The 25,339-nt window shown below is 37.3% G+C and overlaps 1 protein-coding gene across 1 annotated transcript; it reads right to left on the reverse strand.

Annotated features, from left to right (window-relative positions):
• Positions 1-686: 686 nt before the first annotated feature.
• On the reverse strand, positions 687-24,937 carry LOC147511885 (ephrin type-B receptor). Its single transcript, XM_086603488.1, has 23 exons — positions 23,933-24,937; positions 21,559-21,674; positions 18,448-18,656; positions 16,644-16,763; positions 16,097-16,225; positions 15,877-16,002; positions 14,632-14,687; positions 14,439-14,538; positions 14,246-14,363; positions 12,935-13,144; positions 11,927-12,263; positions 9,920-10,013; positions 7,359-7,467; positions 6,835-7,106; positions 6,619-6,746; positions 6,225-6,459; positions 4,863-5,051; positions 4,484-4,773; positions 4,201-4,381; positions 3,803-4,045; positions 2,277-2,365; positions 2,027-2,188; positions 687-1,122 (listed from the first exon to the last, which is right to left on the reverse strand). The coding sequence occupies exons 1-22, from the start codon at positions 24,769-24,771 to the stop codon at positions 2,032-2,034; spliced, it is 4,347 nt and encodes a 1,448-aa protein (XP_086459614.1). The 5' UTR covers positions 24,772-24,937; the 3' UTR covers positions 687-1,122; positions 2,027-2,031.
• Positions 24,938-25,339: the final 402 nt, after the last annotated feature.

Here is a 25,339-nt window from a genome sequence, read left to right on the forward strand (position 1 = left end):
GGACGCTAATTAAGGAAATTAAGTATATATATATATATAGAGAGAGAGAGAGAGTTAGTTAGTTTAGTATATCCTATATTTAGAGAATCTTATATTTAATATATATTCTATATTAAGTATATTCTATATTCAACAATATGACATATTGACATATGAGCATGGTTCGTACCCATGCTTTTATATGAGTACAGATTAAGCATCAAGCCTAAGATGGAAACATTGAGCAACCGTAGCTTCAGAGTAGTTGCTTCACGGCGGTCAACAAAATCGAAAACAACAGAAGCAAATTAGCACGCAGAAAACTGACATTCATTTTCATATCCCCTTTCCTTAGCGCTACTTAAGGAAATAATATGTGCAACAAATGCGAGAATTGGATAAAAATTGAAAACAAAACTGAAAATGACAATAAAAAATTCAAAAGGAAACAGTTAATATGCATCTATATTTTTTGTTGATACAGTTACGTCACTTCCCCACTCACCACTTCTATGTCCATGACTGACTTGCTCGAAAGGTGCTCTGGCAGAATTTAGCTGACCATCTGAATGCCTTCATTGATATCAACTTCTACATGTAAATGAACATTAGGTGGGAAAAAGGATCAGATGCACAAACAGATGCACGGTAAATGACAAACTGCAGTTTTCGGTTCCCAGTATACAGCATTAAACTAATGACCAAAGTTACACCAAAATTATCGCCCTTTTCATTTATAAACTCAGACACCCGAGTTCAATACATTACAATGATCCTCTTGTTGGATCGATAAAACCACTCTAACCACATCATATTACATTATCTTTATCTGTTATTGTACAAGTCATGTAGCATGTAATGTAAAATAGGGTGAAGGGAAACCGATGCTCCCTTTAGAATAGTCCATGTCTGGTCTGAATTCATCCGACTCATAAGGGTAGCACTACATGGTTCGCCACCTCTTTCTCAAAGTTTTCTTTGATTTGAGGTCTTCTGGTCCGCCATTTAATTTTCTCAATTGCCTTGATTATCTATGTATAAGAGTTAATTGACATCACTTTTCCATCAAAAATCTAACCCCATTCGCCCTTAAATTCCCCTTCATACCAGTCAGCAGTGAAAAATGTTTCAGCTAGCTGCACACTGCATTAGACATGGAAACCTAATTAACCAAAAACATACAAAAAGAGACAATGAACAAATATATAAGATGGAAAATAAGAAACTGCATTGATTTGTTGAAAAGGTGGTCCGAACAAGTGAGTACAGTAGAAACCAGGTAAATTTTCTTTCCACTACTTCTAAAAGCACATATTTAGAATTTTAAAGCGACGAATCAAGAATTGAAGTTTGACACATTCTTGGAGATCAAAAAGTGGAAGGAAGAGAAGTAGCATATAAGACACAGATTAAAACGGTTGTAATTTAGCTAGCATTGAATCCATGATATGGTGATCATATGCACGAAAATTAGCCATTAACTCATTGTGCAGGTCAATTCCGGATAGGGCCTGACCGAATTAAATAGTGCCAGTTTCTTTCTCACTTGCAATGTGAGCTAACCACCAGCTGGAGAAATTGACCCAACCCTTCCTACGATAAATAAGATTGTCCCTCGCCAACAACAAGAATATAAGACCACTTGATGATTAAGGAGTTTTCGCATGACACTTGGGGTCAAACATTTGGAAGTTGTGTATGTAGTTATTTCTTCCATGACAATGAGATGGTGCAGAAGTACCTAAAGACAGACCATCCTGAGTTCGAGAAACAACTCTCGAAAGGGAGGTAGAATTCTATTAAGCTATGGCACCAAAGATAAGGTGTGGTTGCATATTCACTTGTTGCTAAGCAGGTTTTGTTGGAGGTTTTCTCAAAGAAAATGCCCTCTAATAATCAAACTCTTAGGGAGAGGTGGAAGAATTTCTCGAGTTAATACAGGTGGGGTCTGTCTTAACCAAAATAAAATTTTCAAAAAAAAAAAAAACACGCTTGTTCTCAAAGAGACGAATATTGTTAGGAAACAACATTACATTCAAAATGGTACCTGATTCATCCACACAATGATTGCCAGAACAAGCTCGGATTGTTACTATACAATGAACGGTCTTGGATCTCTAGATTAGCTACATGCCAATTGATGAGACGCGACTGGACACATTTACACAGAATAAGCCCAGTAGGAAACATCCACCACCCATTTTCATCCCTGTAAACATGATTAGTATACAACATAATATACATTAATAGGGTCATATAAAGGATAAAATCACAGAGCAGATAAACCATTCACTCACATGCTAAAACTCCATGGCTGAAAGTTTGGATGTTTTTTAGCTGATGATTGAGTCTTGTAATGTATAAATCCACAAATAAAGGCAACCACCTGTTAAGAATGGAGCATCATTAAGAAAAGAAAGAGAATATTCCAAAGTACTGGCTTAAAATATTAGCATGCACCTAGAAGTAAAGCAGTGGCTGCAAAACAATGACAAGGAGACTACTTGTCGGGAGAGAAGCCGCTCAAATAAAGTAGAAATATTAGGAGTTGCACAAGGACAGATGGTATATACAAGGAAGACAGTTGTAACTCTTCAGAATCCCATAGTTCTTGAAGACAAAGGGGCAAAATAGTGTACAAAATCAATAGCAGCTCCAGCCATAGTAATATTTTTAAAACAATCCATCACAGATGTGGGGAAATAGGTGAACTCCTTCATGTTATGGTCAGTCAAGCAGCAAGGTATTTCACTAAGCAAAAGTCATGAGGCTCAAGGCATAAAGTGGTGAAACCATCAGAACCAGCTTTGTCTTTATTAACAACCCTTTAATATTAAATGTGTGTTGTGTGGGTACGGTGCATCTATTGACATTTGGCATAACACTCAAAAAATTAAAAAACTTCAAATCGGACCTCAGCAAATATTTAAGTATTATATTGTTTTTAAATGAGTATATTTGAGACCATCTGATCATATTTATTTTTCAATGTATACCACCATATAACAAGTTTGGTGTAGGCCAATGAAGTGGAGGGCCAGGATGGCCAAATCATACTTATTTTGTGGAAAGCCACGCTATAAAAAGCTCTCTCTGAAACAAGGAAAGGCTAGGTGTATTCTTTTGGAGTCCAGACATATGTGAAGATAATGCACCAGCATAACTTGATGTTATAACTATCCCAAGGAAATGTTATATTCACTCTTCGTTTTTTCATCAATAAATGTTATCTTCATTCTATCACCCATAGGGCTGAAAATTTAAGGATAACAGCAAACTTGAGCAAAACAGTCTAGATGGAGATGTGTTTCCAGAAAACCAAATTACTAAATTCAAATTAAGTTAAAGAAATGATGCTTTCAAGTCGAAAGTTGCATGATAACTATACATGTTAATAGACATAGCGCTGTCAAGAGTGCGTTGTCATTAATATGTGTTTATACCACCTGTTTTCTTTTTGGATCAGTTAAAGATCGGGAATAGGCTCACTAGTGGAAGATCTAGTAGGTGATAACTGATAAGACATAAAAGTAGAATGTACGTTCTAAACAGTGGTAATGAGAAGAAAACAAAAACAAACATTTGAGGACTTATTGAAAGATCGCTGGTGTGATTGGAGCAGTTCAATTGACCAAATATATTAAAGAATCAACACATGATAGCAAAATCATAATACTGTGCAAAATACCTATGTTTCATTGGCAAACGATGGGTTCAAAAGTAAAATGCTTCTAAAACAATATTTACAAAGTCTCCGGGGAATAAAACCAATGAAACAAAGTCAACAGAAACAAAATAATTAGAAATCAAAACAGAAACTTACCACGTTAATCAACGATGTAATGTTCCACAAAGCATAAACACGTGCAAGCCCTGCTGACCGCCTTGGTCCATGACTGAATAGAGCATTAATTCCAGCAGGGAATGGAGATAGGATGCCCAGGGGAAGCACAAACAATACTAGAAAGAAGTCCAGTAGAGAAATAGAATACAACTGGAGCAAAGTAAGCAATACTAAGCTAAAATCCCCTAAAAGAAGTATTGATATAACCAAACCCACAAGATCCTGCAACAAACATGGCAACATGAAACAAAACGGTCATCAACCATGAATAGAATCTTGCAAATTCTAAGATGTGCAGGCCCAACTGGTTGTAAGCTCTCACACATACACCACATAAAAAATATATATATAAATAAGATGGACAAAAAGAGACATACCTGATGACCAACTGGTTTAGTGTTATGCAGTATAAAAGAGAGAGGATAAACTATATCCTTCCTCTCTTCAAGCAGTCTCAAACTTTGATAATCTAAAATCTCTCCAACAATCCTTTTACGCGTCATGATACATTCACTGCTCAAACGACCTGGTGGATTATGTCTTGTAATATTGTGCACACTGCAGGTCAAAGCCAGTTAAGCCATTCAATGACTGGACCCCGTTAGCAGCTTACACTGTAATAAAGCAATAACAATAAGAATTAAGTTACAGTAACAATACCGTGGTGGTTGGTTGTTTCTCACCGCACCATTGACACTTTCAACAGATGCCAGCTCCAATTCTCCATCAATGGCATGTACCACAAGTCCAAACTGGCAATAGCCACATGCTGTCGCCTGAAACCAAGCAAGATCAACACGAATACCATACGTTCTCAAAGCAGGATTCGCATGAGTTTCAAGCCAGTTGAGAACAGGAATAAAGGTTATTTTAAGCTGTCCACGTCGAACCAATCGCAAATTTGCATTCAATCCAGCAACAAGCCGATACCAAATGGTTGGTGGAACAGACTGCAAACCAATAGGAATCAACTCACCAATTCAAAATGACATAAGGATAACATAGCCCATAGGTGCTTTGATCAATAAAATAGACAAACCTGACTCAGGAGGCTAGTGAGAACATTATCACTGTGAAGTGTGAAAGGAGCCATGTAACTTCCATCGCCACCAAAAACTAAACACATGGGAAATCTTTGATTAAGACGAGGAGGAAGATCAGATCTCTTTTCATCACCCCCAAGAAAAAAGTCCAAGTATGCTAACATTAAATCTGAAGTTGCGGCAACCTGCAGAAAGGAACATACATGTCATTGGCAGCACAACAATAAACATTGAGGACAAATACGACTTATTCAGAATGTAAATGATTTTGTCTAATGAAATATTTGGAATCAGTAAAGTAGACTATTCTATTAATGAAAAAAGAAATCTAGGATGAGGTGACAGCTACAAGCAAAAGAGGTAAGGGAAACAACCAAAAGCAAAATACCAACACAGTCCCAAACCCCGCCCACCCACCCAAAACCAATAACGGCTCCATCCAGCTAGCTACAAATATGATCAGAATGGACAGCCCTCAACTCTACACATACTTTTTTACTAAAAACAAACAAGACCTTCAAATGACAACATGAACTTCCGGGGACATGAAATCGCCGCCAATTATAGACTAGATTAGCTAACTGGAAGGTGAACACAAACCATATTTTTCATGCCCGTATTATCGGTGAATAAGTCTATACATTAGGCGGTTGAAACCTATTTACAAAAACATAGATGGTAACTCAAAATCACCATCTATAGAGTGTAGACCTAATTAATTGAATGTGCATTACTACCCTTTTCGGTAATGGAATGTGCATTTAGCCGCAAATATCAACTAATTAATTGCATGAATGGTAATTCAAAAACATTTGAATTTTCTCCCTGCCGCACCCCACAGATAGTCTACTGGGTATTAATACCCAGTTGACCATCCTCCGCTAGAGTAACACCCTTTCATCTCTCATTTTCACCGGGTTTGGGTCTACTTTTCTAATTTGATCGAGTTTGTGCACAAGGAGTTGGTCCAACATTAGTTTTTACAGATTGTCATCTCACAATAACGAGAATATGCGAAGTATAAGGTTCAAAAATAGCTTTGGTAGCTAAAACAGAGTATTCAACGATTGATTTCATTGAAAATAAAACTTAGAGAAACTTGTACTCCTCTTCGCAGATTCCATCCCCATAAATTTCAAATCACAATTAGACAAGACTTTGTGTTTGTTAGCAAAATTAATATCTCAATTCTAATTATAAATATTTATCACTAATACTAACTAATGAATTATCAAATAGTTTATGCACAAGTTTAAAGAGCATAAATAAATACACACAATGAGAAAGCCACCAAAATCAAAATTGCCCGACTATGAATATTAGCAGGAAATATATATTAAAGAAGCATTGTCAAGAACCTTAAGCCCTTCATACAGGGCACGTGAACGGCAAGAACGCAAGCAAGCATGATCATACTCCGATCTAACAAATTCACGCAATCTTTGCAACTTCTTTCTTCTGCGCCATTGCTGCCATGAAGATGCAAGGGGATATGCAAGTATAGATAGTATACTATATACAGATCCCTCCCACCATTGATAAGCAGCCAAAGCATTAATATCGTCAACGAATCTATTGAATGCATCCTCGTATCTGCATTAAGTACAAGAGGGCCTCCATTACTGATTATGTTTACACTACCACAGCTATTAGCACCAAAAGAAGCGTGAAGAATCTAATTGATGCAATAAACACAATTCATCAAGGAAGAATATAAATTAGACAGCTACAACATAGTGGAAAATAACATACACAATATCTGTTATTTGTTCAGGAGGAGAATGGGGAAGATGCCAAGGCTCACTAAAAGTATTAGGCCCCATAAAATACATTCTATGCACGTGACTTTGAGACTCCTCTGCTCTATTTGTTTCCATAACCTGTAAAAAGGTGTAGAATTAGTTCCCAGCAATGTCATGAACGCCTTCGAATTAAGTTTACAAAGTGTCATAACAACTTGTGACCAACCTCATTCAAAGACTCCAGAAAGGGGAAGGAGTGGTCAATTTGAGAGCCTTGCTGTGTGGGAGCTGGACCTGGTAGTTCATCAGAACTGACAAATTTCATCCGTGCAACACTAAGCACTAGAGCTAAAAGGATGAGGAGACCCAAGAGCAAAAGACCAAACAACCATGGGCCACCAAAAGTGTATATCAATTCTTCAAGAGCAGTGTAACAATGTGGCATGTGATATCGATCTGAAATGCATTTGTAAGGGCAAGGGGTCTCCGCAACACCACCTGTTAAAAGAAAAAAACTGAGATTAAGGAACCAATTAACAAAAGTTAAAAGTTACAAAATGCAACCAACAAGTTTCACATGTGAATATACATAGAATCATTCTCCAGACAGAGGGGCAGGGATCCACTACACCATGAGAAGGAAAATACACATAACATTTTGGGCAAGAGGTAGAACAAAATAATTGATACTCGAAACAAAAAATAAAAATATTTTTGTAGATCATACAAAAGTAATGTTTTAGACTATACCTCTAACACTGGTATATATGGCACGATGTGGAAGCTCATAAGGTGGACATCCGCGACAAAGGTCTTTATTAGAACCACTGACATTCTTAAAAGTGCCAGGAGGGCATTCCTGCAGTAATACAGTCCACCTGACATAAACTTATAATGCATATCAACAATAACTTTGGTGCTATGTCACATGGTCACGCCATATTTTAACAATAATCCATGTCAGATAAACGTATCCACGTGTCCATGTCGGACTCAAAACGGACACATTGTATGTGATATACCCCAGTTTTTATATTTCACTGTGTCAAACACTTCCTATCAGTGTCGAATATGGACACACGTATTCATGCCGATGTAACTTAGGTAATAAGTATAAACAATCCACAGAAATAATAATAACAGTATAAGAATAATAATAATAATGGTAATAACAACAACAATTATAATAAATTTTTTACAGGTCTTATAATTACGATGTGAACTAATAACAATAGGATCAAGGATACATAATAAGTGTAAAATATCAGAATAACCTGCTAATTGGTGGTCATAAATGAAATATATCTCCCCACAAATTAAAGTATAAAATCTAGCGAGCAGTGCCTTTAAAAGCGCTAGGCCAACGACGGGAGCAGTGTCTTTTTAAAGCATATTAAAATAAAGACAATTCCTTCAGGAACTGAATAAATCAAACTTTTTAAAATGCACAAGTGTTCTCCAACCAACAGCATGAGTTGCTCGACTAGGTCTCTAACATTTCTTCTACAAGTCCCTCCAAGACTCTCTCCATCAAAGTTCAAACTCCTCTTCCTTGTCTTCAACATAAATAGGATTTTTGGATTTTCCTTTTTGGTGCTTTTTGGTTGAGATTTTTATTTTCTAATCTACTAGACACATGCCCATTCCATAGAGTTGGCACAGACGATTTCCTGAACTATCAGAGGCCTTACATGGCGCTTCAGTGTAGACTGTAGAGCCTAGGCAATCGCCTAACACAAGCTAGTCACTCCTGCTAATGCTAAAAATTCTCCTTTATTTCCTACAAATTTCCCAAAAAGAAATACATTTCGATGTTTATTGCCTAATTTATAGGGCACACAAACATAGAACTAGCATGTATGCCTCTTACATTACAAAGAAACTGCCATTGTGGCTTGTAGCCACTGTTTTTGATTCCATTGTCGATGAATCCATCAAATGTTAATCATCTAAAATGTAAACAAGGTATAATTACATATAACGATAACATCATCATCCGCAAATTGAATCTACGCTCACAGCTCCAATTGCTCTTCTAGTTTGAAGACCAAAGAATTGAATAACCAAGTTCTAGATGCACCTCCAATCTCTGAAGTGGGAGATTGTTGGACTAATGCACAGCCAGATCATCTTCATCATGTCATGCCGGGTATTTCAACTATTCAGATGCCTACATCAAACATAAAGGCGGTACGAACCTTATTGAACAAGTGACCAAAACATTGGCAAGAGTACAGGGGCCAGACAAAGTTTGCCTACTGTACTGCCACTGATGATCAGAGCCCCCAACACGAAAATTTCATTTAAGTTGCTACAATCTTCTTTATCAAATCTTATTCCAGTTTATCACTGTTTCGTCAGTGCTAGGTGAGCTTGGCCCTAGGCAATTTCCTAGACACAGATGAGCCTAGATCACCCAGGAGGCGAGAGTGAGGCTTCTACTAGTGCCTATAACATAGATGCAACACCTAGCCTCGCTCGGTACCCCTCATTGCTTATCACAGAAAAGTCAAACAACAAAAAACAAGCGTTAGGCTCGTAATTCCATTCTCCCACCCAATTATCAGGTCAGCAAACCTTGAACCTCATCAGAGGATTATGTGCATTGAAAATCTGGTCACATCATATACATGCCATCGAAATCCTCTGATTCCATTCAAGTCATGGTTTCAGCAAAGAACGTGAAGTAACATCTTCAGAAAAGCTGCCAAATAAATTTGGGCTCTGAGACTTCTAAAATTTGCAAGGAAAAAGTACCAAATATGCAAGCATACAATCCTACAAAAAGTGTCAGATAATCTTCCTCCTTCCCACACTGAGCCCCTCCTTTCCTCTCACTCGTGAGCTAGAGTTCCCGAAGATTACAATGCCCATGAAGACATTGATCTTTGATGGGTTCATTTCAGCCCAAATTTTCCTCCAAGGCAAATTGGCATCATAAAAATGAGATTTAGCCTTTCAGCAGAAAGATGCACAAGTTGGTTAGAATGTAATCTTGGTAGAATCTTGAATGCGAGAAGCCAATGATATATCCTTGATGCTCTTTATTTATTTACTTATTTGGTCCATAGAATAAAAGACTAAATGAAGAAATTGCATATCAGAACACATCCATAAGACGGAACTATGAACATATCCATGGAAACGAAGACATTACAACCAGGTCAGAAGTCCTAATTGAAAAAAAAAAAAAAAAAAAAAACCAACAACAACAACGACGACATTGCCTTGCCTTCATGTCATTCACAAAACAAATGATAACTTCAAATAAGATTAAAAAAAAAATGTAACAAAAAATACATCAAACTCACCTCGCAAAAAATCCCATAAAGCCCTTTTGGACAAGCTTTTCCAGTAATAGTTCCATTTTCACCAGCCTGACCTTGGTCCGTACCCAAACCTCCCCTGTTATAAAAGTTAAAACATAAAAAACAAAAAAGATCACAACCAAAATTGATATAATTGCATTAAATCATACAATTACACCAACATCTATAAGAAAAACAAGCCAAACGACAATGGGAAAGTCAAGGCAGGAGCCAAGCCTCTGACCCCTGGTCCTCCCAAGAAAGAATCCTATCACCAAAGCCCATGGTATACCTAACCAGAATGGTAAAATGATTAGCTCTCAGACTCTCAGTGTCTTCCCCTAGAACGAATACTATGACTCTTTCTAAAGCCTCTACGGTTCCTCCCCAAAACTCTAGAGTCTCTTTCCCAGCAAGGCTTGATTGAACAAAATGAGTCATTTAGCACAGGCCTCCATTTTTCAATGTAAAACATAATCTCCCTCACCTCACCAAATGGTATCTAATTATCTAATCAGTAAATCAATAAATCAATTCTAAAGCAGCAATCTTGGGTCACAAGAATGGTACACAAAGGCACCTAATGGTATCAAGAAACTCATACTTAAGACAATGTGTTTAAAAGTAATTCTCTCCCATTTCAGACAAAAGACTAGAGGAAGACTAGACAGTTCTAACACATCTAAAAGCATTAGAGGGGCCAGACTGGGAACAATTTCAGAAATTCCTGTTAACCTTTTTCTCTTTGAAGATTCCCCTCTCCCCCCCACACACACACACACAAAAACAAACAAACAAACAAACAAAAACAAAAACAAATAATAAATAAATAATGATAATGATAATAATACTAATAACAACAAAAATATTAATATAATTATATCATTAAGAAATATAATTTCTTGGACCATTAACCAAAAAGTTCGGCGTACTTTCACAAATTTTCAATTAGGCATATGAACTTTTTTTTTGTCAATTCAGTATATTTACTTTTGATTCCTGTCAATTAAAGAATCTGTCAACACACCGTTTAAATAGCACATATGTGGCAATTTATTTTCACATTTTTTTTTTACAAAAAGTAATAAATAAATAAAAATTGAAAAAATGTGTTTAGGAGGATTCACTTTGCGATTCAAAAGGGGGCTTGCAGCACAATTTGTGACACGCCTGACCTCCAAATCCTTTGTATGATTTATTTTGGATATCAAATAAAATATAGTCAATCAATAAAGAAAAATAAAAAGAGTTTTCTTCTCTAATAAAGCCATTTTGCTCTTCCTGTTCTTCACTCTATAACTATCTTCGCCACCAGCAAACATGGAGATCAGTGTCCTTTTTCTACATCGTTCCAATTACATTTCTCAAGATATAACAAAAAGATTCTCAAAACTACGATCCAAACTCCCAAGATTGAAATCTTTCCTTGGGTATATTAGAGGACAAGAAAGCTTGTACCCCTTTTTTTAGTGAGTATATTAGAGGAGAAAACAACTCTTTCCTTTTTTTCAGTACTCCATTTTTCTCGACTTTTTCTAAAAAAATAAATTAAAAAAAAATGTGAAAAATAAATTGCCACGTATGCATGATGCCCACAGTGTGATGATAGACTCCTTAATTGACAGGAATCAACAGTTGGTATACTCCAACGACAAAAACAAACATATACCTAATTGAAAATTTCGTGAAAGTAAGTCGGTCTTTTTGGCTAAGTTTTCCTAATTTCTTTTCTAAAGAAACAAAAACATATAAGTGAAAGCCAAGTAGACACGGCATCAAAAGCATTAGGAAAAGGAAATGAACCCACAAAGCCATATGAAGGGACTAAGCCCTGACTTGGAAAGTGAAGGTATATACTGAAGGAGTAAGTGCTCAACCAGTTCAAAACAAGAAACGCAAAATAACAATAGAATTGTCACAAATTCCAAATTTCATCTACAAAATCTTACGCAAAAGGAAAATCCAACTAAAATGAAAATTTGGGTAAATACACATTCTCAATCAAAATACCTTGTAAGAATATTTCCTTTCACACTAGCAAGAGGTTGATACTCATCTCCCATGGGAATTGAAGACCAATGAAAGTGAATCCTTCCACCGCCACCACCACCACCACCCTTATGACTACCAAGTCCTCCAACACTTGAAAGAACGGCAGTATCGCTCAGTATAAGAGCATTCAAAAATAAGAGAAGAGTTCCACCAGATCCACCTCCAGGGCCTCCAATGGACTTATTTAGAATCCTATGATCTTGCTCTCGGTTAGTTTGTCCAAAACTTTCTCCATCAGTTACAAGGGAACCATAAATAGACAAGGATGCCAAAGAATGCTCCAAAGAACCCATCACTGTCGATTAAATAAACAAATAAAAACGTATTTATGCCAAAACATCAACTAATAAGTCAATATAGCAAAAACCAAATGTATGCAATCATCCTTCCAGGTTCAAATGCAACCAAAACAGTTACAGAATTCTAGCAAATGTAAATATTATCTATACAAGACCGGCAAAATATGGGAAAGAGGAAAAATTAAAAGAAGGATTTAAGTACTAGGGGAAAAAAATTAAAACAAATACCAAACTCAACCCTATAGGCTAAAACAGCTTTATAATGGAATGTGAATTTGTGGATGAAGACAAAAGCCTAAAATGGAATGCCTTCTCAAACTGTATAAGAACTGTAACTTTCAATGGAAATATAGCTTCCATGGATGGAAGTTGATTTCTGCCTCATTATAATGCATTTTCCATGTGAATACAAAAGGGAAGATAATCTACATTCTCCTATATGTATAAAGGATATTACGGACAGCCAACACTTTAATCCATAAGAAAACATGAAGATGCCCTATAGGGAGTTCAGACTGAAAGCATGTCAAGGGAATGAATATACTAAAGATACACTCTGATAATGGCCATCTTGATAATTAAACAATAACTTCAAGCATCAGTCCAAACAAAGAATGCAGCAATAGATTACAGAAGGTCATAACAATGACCATGTCCTCAATGTTACCTATTATTCCACCACCAGTTGTTGAACCATTTAAGCTATCATTTCCACTTCCACTACCAAGCTCACAAGGCAAATCAGCATCTCCATATGCAACACCACCCTCTGCAATACTGCCATTGTAATACCCGTCACCACCTTTCCCACCATGCCCACCCCCACCACCAATTCCGTTGGTTAAAAGATTTCCTCGACCCACCCCACCTGTGCATCCTGCATGCATAAACGTTCTTCCATTATCAGTTTCACCCTTATATTGGCATTTTTATTTGTTCCTTGTTCAAAAAACTTCTATTTTTATCAGCTATTCCTTTTCTATATTTAAACATATATATCTTTATTGATTTCACGCATTGGTTTAAAAAGAAAATTTAGATAAGTCAGTTACTTAGAATTGAAAACTTTCTTATTAATCCAAAGCCTAGAATATAGAACTCATCCAACATTTCATGTAAAATTTAGTACAGTAAATACTTAATATTTCAAAATGTCTTGGACCCTCAACTGTTTATAAACAGTTTTTGTTTGAAATCTCCTTCATTATCTTAAAACCTATTGTTGAATTCTCCTAGCTAACAATAAAGAACTGCAACGTATTCAACAAAAGCATTCGGAGACTCGAGTGGAATGAGAAAGATACAGAGTAATTGTGGGAGCTGGTTCCCATGATGACTTTCTAGACTAAAGTTCTGAAGGTATGTGGACTAGAGTTCTCCCTTAAGCACTACATTCCAGTTCAGTGAGATGGAGACAGCCTTTCACCCCTTTCGGTACAGTAACAACGTCCTGAAAGTTTGCAGGCAAAGAAGGCTGAATCTCGACAGAGTATAGAGTGCAAGTACACGTGTGAAATGGGTTCAAGTGGGCACAGAAAGTGATTACGTTTGGAAATGAGAAGAATGACAGTAACAATAAGCAAGAGCCTTAACGTTCACCTTACATGTGGAAAACCTTTCCGCTCCTCAACTAGTGCATGCAAGGGGAATAGCAACTACAGTGTCAATAGTTTGGGGAAATCCGGCTGCCTCCAAAGTCCGAAAGACAAATTTTCTAATCAACACAATTTGCCTGTACTCTGTACCATATGGTTTCACCATGTTTAATTATATATTACTTTATTTCTTATTTTATTATTCGGGGAGAGGTGGGGGCGTGTGTGTGTTACAATAAGATGCCTTTATAATCTAAAAGACAGATGTTCTAATCAATACAATTTGACTATACTCTGCAGTCTGTAGGGGGTGGTTAAGATGCCCAGAGGAAAATTTGTTCTGCATATATGAACTTTATGATCACTTTAAGGTCTAAACATACCCAATCCTGTTGCACTTATAGTTCCAGAAGACTGAACAAGAACATTCCTTGCCCGGTGGAAATGAACAACACTCCCCTTTATGAGGCCTTCAACTGTGACATCTTCGACTCTGCAGATCTAGGTAAAACCATAAAACAAAATTGTTATTACGTGCATTCAAGCACTAAGTTATGAATGTAATGGAAGAAATACCTGAAGAGTGAAAGCCAGAGTAGAGTTCACATTGCAATCTTCAGGTGGATGAAGTAACTCTACTGGGCAATCTTGGTTGTCACAATAAAGTTTTGGTGTCCTATCATATATAGAACAAAATAAACAGGGTCAAACAGAAAAATTGAAATGAGAGAATTTCGCAACTAGAAAGATCAAATAACCAGAGTCTTACAAGTCATCCGCAGTTGCGTTATCTAAAGGGCCTTGCAAGACAGATCCTGGCCCAACCTTCAAACAATTCAGAGAATTTAACGTCAGTACGGAAAAAGGGTAAATGGATGAGACCAAGTCATGAAGTTTCACAAATTAGAGTAAACAAATGCAGAAAATTAAGTTATACACTCATGCCTCTCTCTATAGTGTATGCCAAATATCGGAGGAAGTATGTAAAGTGTATGCTGATTGAAAACATTAAGTACACATATTACAATCTAAAAGATATATAAATAGAATTAAGAGGTTCAAAGACATAGAGACTAAGCAACCACCAGTAGAAGATAACATTTCTCTATTTTCGTATAAACTTATTATTGAACCCTGATCGACCAGAAAGCAGGAAATCGAGACTAAACTTAAGGTATAAAGTTAAATTGTTTACTGATGGTGTTATTGTGAAGATCCTGAATTTATTTAGGCGATGGCTGACATCTCCCATGAAGTACAGTCAAATTTGTATCAAAATATTAACTACAAAGTGCAAGGCTTTGAAAAAAAAACTGCAGTGGGCTTCACCGCAAAATAGTGCAACCGCGAAACACTCTCAAATGGTTGAAATTACAGTGCAAACAAGTAGGGCCTAAGTCTCTAACAAGTAACAACTATAAATTGCATGTGGAACAACATTAGAAGAAAGACCTACACAAACAATGAATCAAACAGAAATCAAGATGAGGTGCATCTATCCCTACGAACATGCAATTTACCTTCACTATTCTGATTCTCTTAAGATTGTATTGGTCAGATCTGTCCCTATAAAGGAGCAATTCGTTACCCGCTGCATACTCCATGAGAGTAAATTGACAGAAAAAGATATCTGAAAAGGTGGTCTAAGGACTTGCATTGGTTAATTACCATCATTTGAAAGAGATCCTTGCTCATTATCTTGGGTGGGGCAGGTAAGTGTCAATAAGGGTGCAACCTAACTGGCATGTGTTTAGGCATATGGATCTATCACCCTCCCAATTCTATGATGTAATGTGCTTCATTACTAATAACAGTATGTTTATCACCACCAAAAATATAAGAGCAAGGCATGAGCATCAATCACATTGGAAATAACTCGCTATCAGTATGACTAGTTTTGTTTCAATGTTGAACGACATCTCTCCATTCCAAAAACCAGATATAGTTAAGTTAACAACAGCACAATCTAGGGAGAACATCAACAAATAGCTAACGAAGATGGCCTTCCACTTACATGGATACTGTAAAATAGTGAGAGAATGAGACGTTGTGCTTCAACCTGATCTCCAGGTCCAGATAAGTTCAGTAATCCTTGTCCATGGACTCCTAGATTTGCATTTGAGTGTATTACAGATGACTCCTGTAATGAGCACGGTGAAGTATGTCAAAGCGAGCGCTTACTGGCAAAGGTTAGAAGAACTGTGTGTCTGTGTTATCTGAAATGAGTGGAATACCCTGAGTACAATCAAATTGCTAGCCTCAAGCAAAGATGTTGCAACAATAGTATCTCCGCCACCATCTATAAGCATTTTGGAGTTCCACATCAAGAATATCTTTACAGACATACGCAGTGCCCCATATACCTGAGCATAGCCAAAATTAATGAGGAAACGTTCTACAGTTGACTAATATTAACTTAAGCTGCAGCCGAGTTCTCTACAATCCTTAGAGAGTTTGTCCTCTCCTCTTGTGGGTGCTTCTGTGCGTTTGTGCGTGTGTGATCTCCAATTAAAATGCCCTCCCTTGCCTCAAGTGTTTCCCCTTTAGATCCCCTCCCTTTAGTTGTATCATTCAGATCTTTAATTAATAAACTTTTTTCTCATCCAAAAAACAAGAAAAAAGAAGATACATTTATTCATCACATTAAAGTATGTGAATGAGCTTGAGTTCGACTATGAAAGGCTTCAAATGATAACAAGGCGAGGATTTGACAACTTTGTGGTTTTCCTAGGTACAGTTAGGATAATCAAATAGAAAATAAAAGATTAAACTGCAACTTGCCCTGATCAGTGAGTCACTCATCAAAAGTTCTTCTGCCATAAGCTCAAACTCAGACGACGGATAGTGTGCTAGTCCAAAGACCAATACTCCTCCATTTAGTAAACTAAGTTGCCCTTGAACCTGCATAATGAAGCCACAAAAGATGTAAAGAGACAAGATTAATAGATACAAGGAGATTAATATCTCGGATGCTATAAAGTACATAGTCATATTCCAATCAAGAAACAATTGGACACAGCAGGAGGATCATGTGAAGCTGATTATGACTCCTGGGCAGTACTGATATCCCACTCCCACCCTAACAAACTAGAGCTTCAGCATTGGTATCTAGGCCAAACCTTAAGGAGCATGTAAGCTCAAAGTTTTACTTTCAACACTTTAATATATTTATTTATTTTTATCGATAAAACGCAATTTATTCATAATAGTTCAAAAGGTTACACAAATGCATATAGATTTTAGCCCTCTTAGGTAGCAAGTAGCTACTTGATCCTACCCACCCCTACCCTTAAGTTACAAGAGTATCCCAATTACATAGAAAATCTATATAACCCACTCCCCGGAAGCTTGGGCACACACTAGCCCACTCGAACAGCACTTCTTTGACTTCTTCCACGATCTTATGTAGCTCTCTCTCCTTGTGCTCAAAGATTCTCATATTTCCCTCCTTCCATAAAGTCCACGGAATAGCACTAGGGAGATGATCCACAAGCCACTCGGATTTGCTAGACAAAGGACCCACAATCAATATCTTCACTAAGGCTTCTCTAACATTTTATAGTGGGTCCCAACTCCCAAGGTTTATGGAATGAGAAAAGAAATAGTTCCAAACTTCGCTCACAAGTGGGCAATTGACAAAAAGGTGATCAATACTTTCATCCACCCTTTTGCAAAGAGAACAAAGGTTTGGGAGATTCATGCCCCTTCTATTTAGATTATCCACCGTTTTGATCCTTCCCAAATAAGCAAGCCAACAAAAGAATACCACTTTGAACGAGATAGACACCTTCCAAATCCTTTTATGTGGGAAATTAAGGATCCTCTCCGTAGCATGAAGATGTTGTAAGGTAAACTCGTTGGCCAAGACCAAGTAAATGGATTTCATGGTAAACCCATCTTTCTCCTCCCAAATCCACTTCCTTGAATCCACCTCTCCAAATTTATTCCCCTCATGGTAAATAGACTCCAGGAAGGTCTCAAAATTTTCCATCTCCCGATCATTAAGGCCTCTTCAATGTAACACGTTCCACACCACCCCGTGACTCTCCAAATAATCCAATATCAAGGCTTTCTTATTGCATGACAAGCTATAAATATCACCAAATTGTTCCCTAAGTGAGGTTTCCCCCACCCAAACACCATCCCAAAATGATATGGTCTCTCCGGTTCCGGGTAGCAAAATCACGCCTTTCTTAAATATCACACTTTAATATTAAGAATCTCTGAAATCTTTCTAGCCAACTCTCAAGTCCCAACAATCAACTCAGTAAAACCACTAGATCCATAAAGGATATTACAGGCTAAGAAGTCAAAGGCACCGCCGTAGCGGCAATTTATAGTGAAAGTTGGTAATGGTTGCTGTCAAAAGTGTTGCCACAGGCCACGTCGCTGCCATAACGCCACTTGGGAGGCCTAGCGAGTCAACGCCTCCCCAACAACACAGATTACAGCATACAAACGTTTTGATTTCCAACAGATATCATTAAAATATCAATAAGACATTCAGTTGGCAGATAAGGCAGATGAAAATTAGAAACATAACATTAACAGGAGTGAAGCATACAGAATTCATCCAATCACTGACCTGCACACGACTCCAGAGTAAAGGAACAGATGCCTTAGCATAATTTCGGACGTAAATATTTGTCCAAAGAGGTTGGTGAGGGAACTCTAACAGAAGTGTATCTGTCTGTGTTGACAAATTGTGGTTGCTGATTGTAAGGGTTCGAGGAACGGTATCATAAAAAGTCCCAGCAGCGCCAGAGTTTTCTGAACAACCATAGCTCCGTCCTCCTGCATTCCAAACAATAAATTCATAAAGCACAGAGTACAGGATCTCACGATTATACTAACAGAAAAAACACAATAGTTAGTAAAGAAGCTCCAAAACAGCAGCCTACCAAACTGGAATGGAGTTTACTAGGCCTGACTCTTCTTCTTTTTTAATCAGTAAATGTCAGATTTCATTGATATTGCAAAGTTACATATATACAAGGAAGGGCTTTTCAGACATTACCCTCTCCCCAGAACTATGTTGAAATTAGGGATGCCTCCTCAAAACTATTAGAATTAGACATGCCCCCTCAAAAAACACAATAGTTAGTAAAGAAGCTCCAAAACAGCAGCCTACCAAACTGGAATGGAGTTTACTAGGCCTGACTCTTCTTCTTTTTTAATCAGTAAAAGTCAGATTTCATTGATATTGCAAAGTTACACATATACAAGGAAGGGCTTTTCAGACATTACCCTCTCCCCAGAACTATGTTGAAATTAGGGATGCCTCCTCAAAACTACTAGAATTAGACATGCCCCCTCAAGGAATAGGTGTCGTAGCAAGAATCTACTAGACCTAGAAGAAAAAAGAGGCAAACCCCAAACGCAACCCAATTACAACCTCTTCTTAATTTACATGTGTGTCCCAATTACAAATAAAGTCTTAATAGGTCACCCCCCTTAAAGCAAACATTAACACATGCCCAAACGTATAGCTCCTTTTTGACCCCCTTCATTACCTTGTGAATTTTCTTTTCTAGTTACTCAAACTCCCTAGAATTTCCCTCCTTCCACAGGGTCCATGATCCATCCATGATGCTCTTGGTAGATGCTCTGCCATCCATGATGCCTTGCCAGAAAGCAGTGATTGTATTTACTTCTTACTAAGTACTTCCTTAATATTGGTAGGCATTCTCCAAGGTTTTTGAAGTGAGGAGAAGAAAACCTTCCAAATAATCTATGAGAAAGTACATGTGGGAGGATATGATCCACACTTTCTTCCCTCTCCATGCACAAAGAGCAACTGTTATGGATATCAAATTATCAATACCTCAAAGAGCAAGTGTTATGGATATCAATACGTCTTCTACTAAACTGTCGATGGTCTTAATTCTCCCCAAGTAAGCAAGGCTGCCAAGGCAACAAAAAAACGCCATCGTTGATGGAATAGAGTCCATCCATATATTCCTGTATGAAAAGTTATGAATTAACCTTCATCCTGAAAATTTCACCAAGGCTTTGGACAACTCTTGATAAAAAGACCTAACCAAAGAACTCCTCCTATCAACCTCCCCAAACTTCTCCCCCTCTTGATAAATGGTAGTCAACAAGTCCCCATAGGATTGCACCTCCTAATCATGTTAACTTTTCCTTAATGACACATTCCACTCTGGATTTCATACCTTCTCTCTATGTAATCCCAAATCCATTCCATTTTTGTTATTAGCCAACAAATAAAGGCCACCATATTGCTCTTTCAAAGGAGCTCCTCCCGCCCAAATGTCTTCCCAAAAGGAGATAGATTCACTGGTACACAGTGTAAGGCCACACCCTTGTCAAAGTCCCTCCATCCACTAACAATGCCTCTCCAAAAAATGGCCCCATAAGGATTTGCAGGTTCCTTCATAAGCCCGGCTAATGAACAATATCCATGAACCATGTTATCATCTGTCTAGCCTTGAATGGCCACATTTAAACAGAAAATGGACTGAAGCTTCTTACGTGAGAGATCACAAGGAATACGGGAAATTTGAAGAAGAAGTGAGATCACAGAGACGATGGGGAGGTAGATGCACGAAGGGAATCATGTAAACTGAGGTTCCAATATCATGTTTTTTGTAATAAACCACCTATAACATTGTTTCGGAGTTTTTTTAAGGGAATGGTAAAAAGTGTGTGGGGGGGGAGGGATCGGTATACCATGGTTTATACCACGCCCATTTACAAGATGAGTTAAGAGCTAATATATTGTGGATATGATCTACCAACCATGGATAGCTACTCCACAAAAATTCAGCTCATTTGGAAACATCTAACCTAGTTAAACAAATTAAACAACTTTGAATTTTTTTTAATGGCCGATATTCTTCGATTTAGCAATCAACTTTTGGCATTGTTAAACTCCATCAAATGAGCTGAAATTTTGTAGAGGTGATCTTCATAGTTTGTTGGACATATCCACAAAAAAACTAGGTTCTAGTTCATCTTGTAGGTGGAGTTATGGGGCATGGTATCAACCATGGTATATATATATATATATAAGGGGAAATTCATAAAAACCTAAACAAACCTAGTCTTAGAGGATAAGTTGTGATTGGAAGGAAAAAACAAAAAAGAAAGATAGAGAAAGCGGGGTGTGAACAATTCCCTTGATGATAGAAACTTGATGTTTTAAGGCATTGCATGATTCACCCATTGAGAAAAGCTACCTACAGTGCTATTTCTTAATATTATTACATCAATAGGAGTGACAACATATGGATGGTACCTTATCCCAAAGTATCACCTTAATAAGAAAGTACATAGAGTTTTATTATGATTCATTTATTCAGACAAGTCAAAGAGGTTACAAAATTATAGACCTTTTTCATTACTCTCTTAGCTAGAGTTAATACACTCCTTCAGTGCAAAAAGTAGATGAAATACAAGTAAAATCAATAATAATATGTTAAGAACGTACTGCAGATAAACATGGATAGCTTTGTCATTTCAAGTTAACAGTTGGCAAAAGTCCATAGTCAAGCTACTCAGTCGATTGTGTTTTTCCTCTGTATTGAAGATACCCATAGACAATAATCCACTTATCGACTATGTTGTCTGACTGAACATTTTGTATCCAAGTTGAATAAATATAATAAAATACAGTAACGGTAACAACAAAGTCAATAAGCTATATATGTCGGAATAAGAAAATTTGTTTTACCATGAACAGAGATTTCTGGATCATCGTGCCTGCTGAAGATGTCAATAGAAACTCTTCCACCACCTCCTCCACCCCAACCGTTACCACCAGAGGCACTTATGTTTCCATTTCCGTTCCTGCCCTTGATGAGGAACAAACTTAGAAGCAGAAAGTAGACACGGAGCTCAAACAAAGACACGACTTAATAGGGCAACTGCATGTCTAGAGTGTATAATTACTAGATCTGTGTCAGAACATCAGGAGCAATTTAGTTCACATATATCACTACAATTGGGACTCATAACATGAAATTATAACAACTTTGCGTAAGCAAGTTCTGGAAGAGAATTCAGTTTCTTGTTGTCTTCAAATTGCATACTAGGTCCACAAATCTACAGTGTCAAAAATGTGAGTTGGATAACTTACTTTAAATTTTTAAATGTTGCATTTCAAATGTCAGACTTAAATATCTTCTGATCTCGTGGTTCACCTACCAAACAAGAGCAATGTCCACCTACCAAGAAAGATCTCACTGTGATCTACTGATCTGTGATCTAGCACAGTGCGAAAATCTGTATAAAAGCTGTTACGAAAGTAACATCTAGAGGTGGTTCAGGCTGATTGCAGTATTGCACCATGGGGTGTAGGAATCCAATACCTTGAGATGTGGTCTTGATTGAAGTTAAGAAATGTACACAAACAACGCAGAAAAACTGCATGTGTGAAAACTTCTAAAACATGAATGATCCAGCCAGCCACGAGGTCACTGCAGGGTCATCGTTTTAGGAGGTAATTATCAAAATAGGTAAATTACAAGAGAATGCCTGCTGAACACCATTAGATGAGGTAGTTGGGATCAGACAATCTGAATCCAGCTCTTCTATATCAACCCAAAGACCACGCAGTCTAGGGCAGGATATAGGCAACTCCACTTCACATGGTCAACAATTTGTATAATCAGGCTTGCCATCATAATAGGTTTATTCTTCCCTTCCAACATCAATGCTCTGATTTATGGACAACAGTGAGGACTTCATGTGAATGATCCTTGTTCCAGAGGGATATTGAAGCCAATAACCACCTTAACACTAAATAGAACAAACAAACAAAAACTGCTCTATGACATTCCAGATAGTGGTTGCAGTTACTGATACATTCTTGACATTTATTTGTAGGAATAGGACACATCAAAAAGACTAATGGAGCCAAAGCCTAAGACAATATTAACTTTTGTACAAGGAAGCAACTAAGGTATATATCTTGTGTTGCATAACCAATATCTCGGAAATATCATCTTATTCATGATAAATTGATAAGAGATTTACATCTTAACTTATAGCTCTTACAATATCTACCTATTCAATATGTGTTGTCATCCATAAACTTTCCCAAGTGACATGATATTAAGAGTCCCAAGCAACATGATATTGAGTGAAAAAATCTGTGAGGCACCTCTCTTGCCTAAGCTTTTTCTGTCACCTCTTGGTCCTATTATTGGAGCTGTGCAAGTGATCTGTGGCTTCTTTCGTGATGTTGTCGAATACATGGTGTCCTAAGTTCCCACCTTAAATAAAATAATGTCCTAACTCTTGATTTTTTTTTTTTTTTTTTTTTGGTTCTATTAGGTTTCTTTTGAGTAGAGCAGTCTCTCTAGTATCATTCAGAGCACTATTCTGCTTTCACTATTTTGCAGGAGCAGGAAGGGGGTCTTTTTTAGCTATACTCTTAAACACTTAATGAGAAGTAGTTTATTTTGGTTTCCAATTAATGCCACACCCATACCATTGTCTCACATGGTTTGTAAATAAGAGTTGGGAAAGCACATAGGCTTCAATTGAAATGCAAAAAATTACTCAAAAGGGACTAGGTGGGTCTCCACGGCCACCCAATGGGTTCATGTGTGAGTGGTCCGTGATCCAAGAAAGTCTGGGGGACATCCAAGGTCCTGTCCTCTTACAATGCAACTATGACGAAACCATGTAACTACCGCTCATTACTATGACCTGAAGGTAACTTGAAAATCCAAAACTAGCATATGTATTGTCATATCCGGATGCTGACAGTGTGTCCCATTTTAATCCTAGAGACCTGAACTACTTTATGAGTTTAATATTTGTTGTTAATAATTTCATACAACATGACATGTGAGGATGAAACAATGCGAGTTCAAAGTTGTTGTTGTTATTAGAATGTAGACTTCCAAGTGGCAGTAGCATTTTTGTTTCTATGCATGGAATGAACAAATAAAAGGACATACCAAAGAAAATATTTTGCAAAAAAAATACCATGTGATCAACAGAGTTGTAAATGTATATACGTACCAAGGATGGAGTGCATGCATTTGGGCATAATTATTTGGCAATCTAATAAACTACCACAAATGAGAATAACTTACATTCTATGGGCCAAAATGTAGATGCTACCACCAGAACCTCCTCCGCCTTTAAGCCCGCCTTCGCCACCTTCCGCTAAAATACTCCCGCTAAGCTCAAGAAACCCTTTCACATCTATTCGTATAACTCCACCGCCACCACCACCATAATCCTCCTCTTTGCTAGTCGTCCCACCTTTACTTCCAAAACTAAGCGGAGTTTCAAGCAAAGACCAAGAATAAGTATCACCACCCCACATATCCTCTTGACTCTTACTAAAATCCACTAAACAACACGCCCCTCTCCCTCCATGCCCACCACCCGCACCATCAATCCCTTGCGGAGTGCCACTCGTCCGCGCCGGTGGTTTACCAGCTAAACCCGTAGTATTAACCAAAGTCCCCTCAACAAAACTAGCATTAAACGCATGCACCTCAATCGCCCCAGTCACAATCGAAGCATTATAACCCAAACTAAAATTGGTAGTCATATTAATAATAACCGAACAACCGGGAACTAAACAAGTAATAGAAACATTAGGAAAGATAATTAAACTTCCTTTCCCTTCTATATAAACATCGTCGTAAAGTTCTAAATCATTACTAATTTGACATGAAGTGTTTAATGAACCATTTCCTTTTAAATCATCTTCACACGTAACTGATGCTTTATGTGACGGTGGCGGTGGTGGTGGTGGTGGTGGATAATAATCTCCTCTAAACAATTCCAAATCTGATTCTTCATCATCATCGAGTATTGAGATATTATCATTTGAACCAAAAACAAAACTAATATCTATTATTATTATAATAATAATCAGTGAGAAAACGAGAAATTGAAACAGAAATGAAATCTTCGCCATTCAACAAAAAAGTTTAATAAGCAGATACTCATTACTCTATACCGAATTGCATTTGTGTAAACCCTAACAAACCAAAACCCTATTCTTTGAATTTTGAGTATCACTCTCTTTTTTTTCTCTCTCTCTCTCTCTCTCTGTCTAAATGGGAAATGAAATTGAAAATGAGAGTTTGGAATTTTTTTTCTTTTATTTATAAAGTGAAAGAGAAGGAAGGAAAAGGAAAAAAAGGGACAGAAAGGATTTAAAAGAACTTTATTCGTGTAGTATAGGTTGCAGTTGTTGGAGTTTGTAACCGGGTTCGTTCACCGTTTAAAAGAATATGATGCTTATTTGGATGGACTATAAAGTGTTGTAGAGTTTTAGTTAGTGTGCATCTGGTTATACGGGAGAGGTGATTAAGTAATTAATTAGTTTTGTTTGTGGGGTTCTTTGTGGTGGGGATGACAGCTGGGTAAGTTGGTAAAGAATGTGCGGCAGTTTTTTTCACCTGTCGACTTACATTTTTTTTTTTTTTTTTTTCCGTTAAACCCTGTCGACTTACATTAATTAAGATATGAAAATATCAGTA

Source organism: Coptis chinensis, chromosome 3 (assembly GCF_015680905.1).
Source record: "Coptis chinensis isolate HL-2020 chromosome 3, ASM1568090v1, whole genome shotgun sequence".
Taxonomy (NCBI): Eukaryota; Viridiplantae; Streptophyta; class Magnoliopsida; order Ranunculales; family Ranunculaceae; genus Coptis; species Coptis chinensis.

Excerpts from the sequence above, each read along its gene's own strand:
- LOC147511885 (XM_086603488.1), bottom strand. The coding sequence starts at position 24,771 with ATGGCGAAGATTTCATTTCTGTTTCAATTTCTCGTTTTCTCACTGATT. Across the intron at positions 14,539-14,631 it reads AACGCAACTGCGGATGACTT|GACACCAAAACTTTATTGTG; the intron begins GTAAGACTCTGG and ends TATATATGATAG. Across the intron at positions 13,145-14,245 it reads TATAAGTGCAACAGGATTGG|GATGCACAGGTGGGGTGGGT; the intron begins GTATGTTTAGAC and ends TTATGCATGCAG.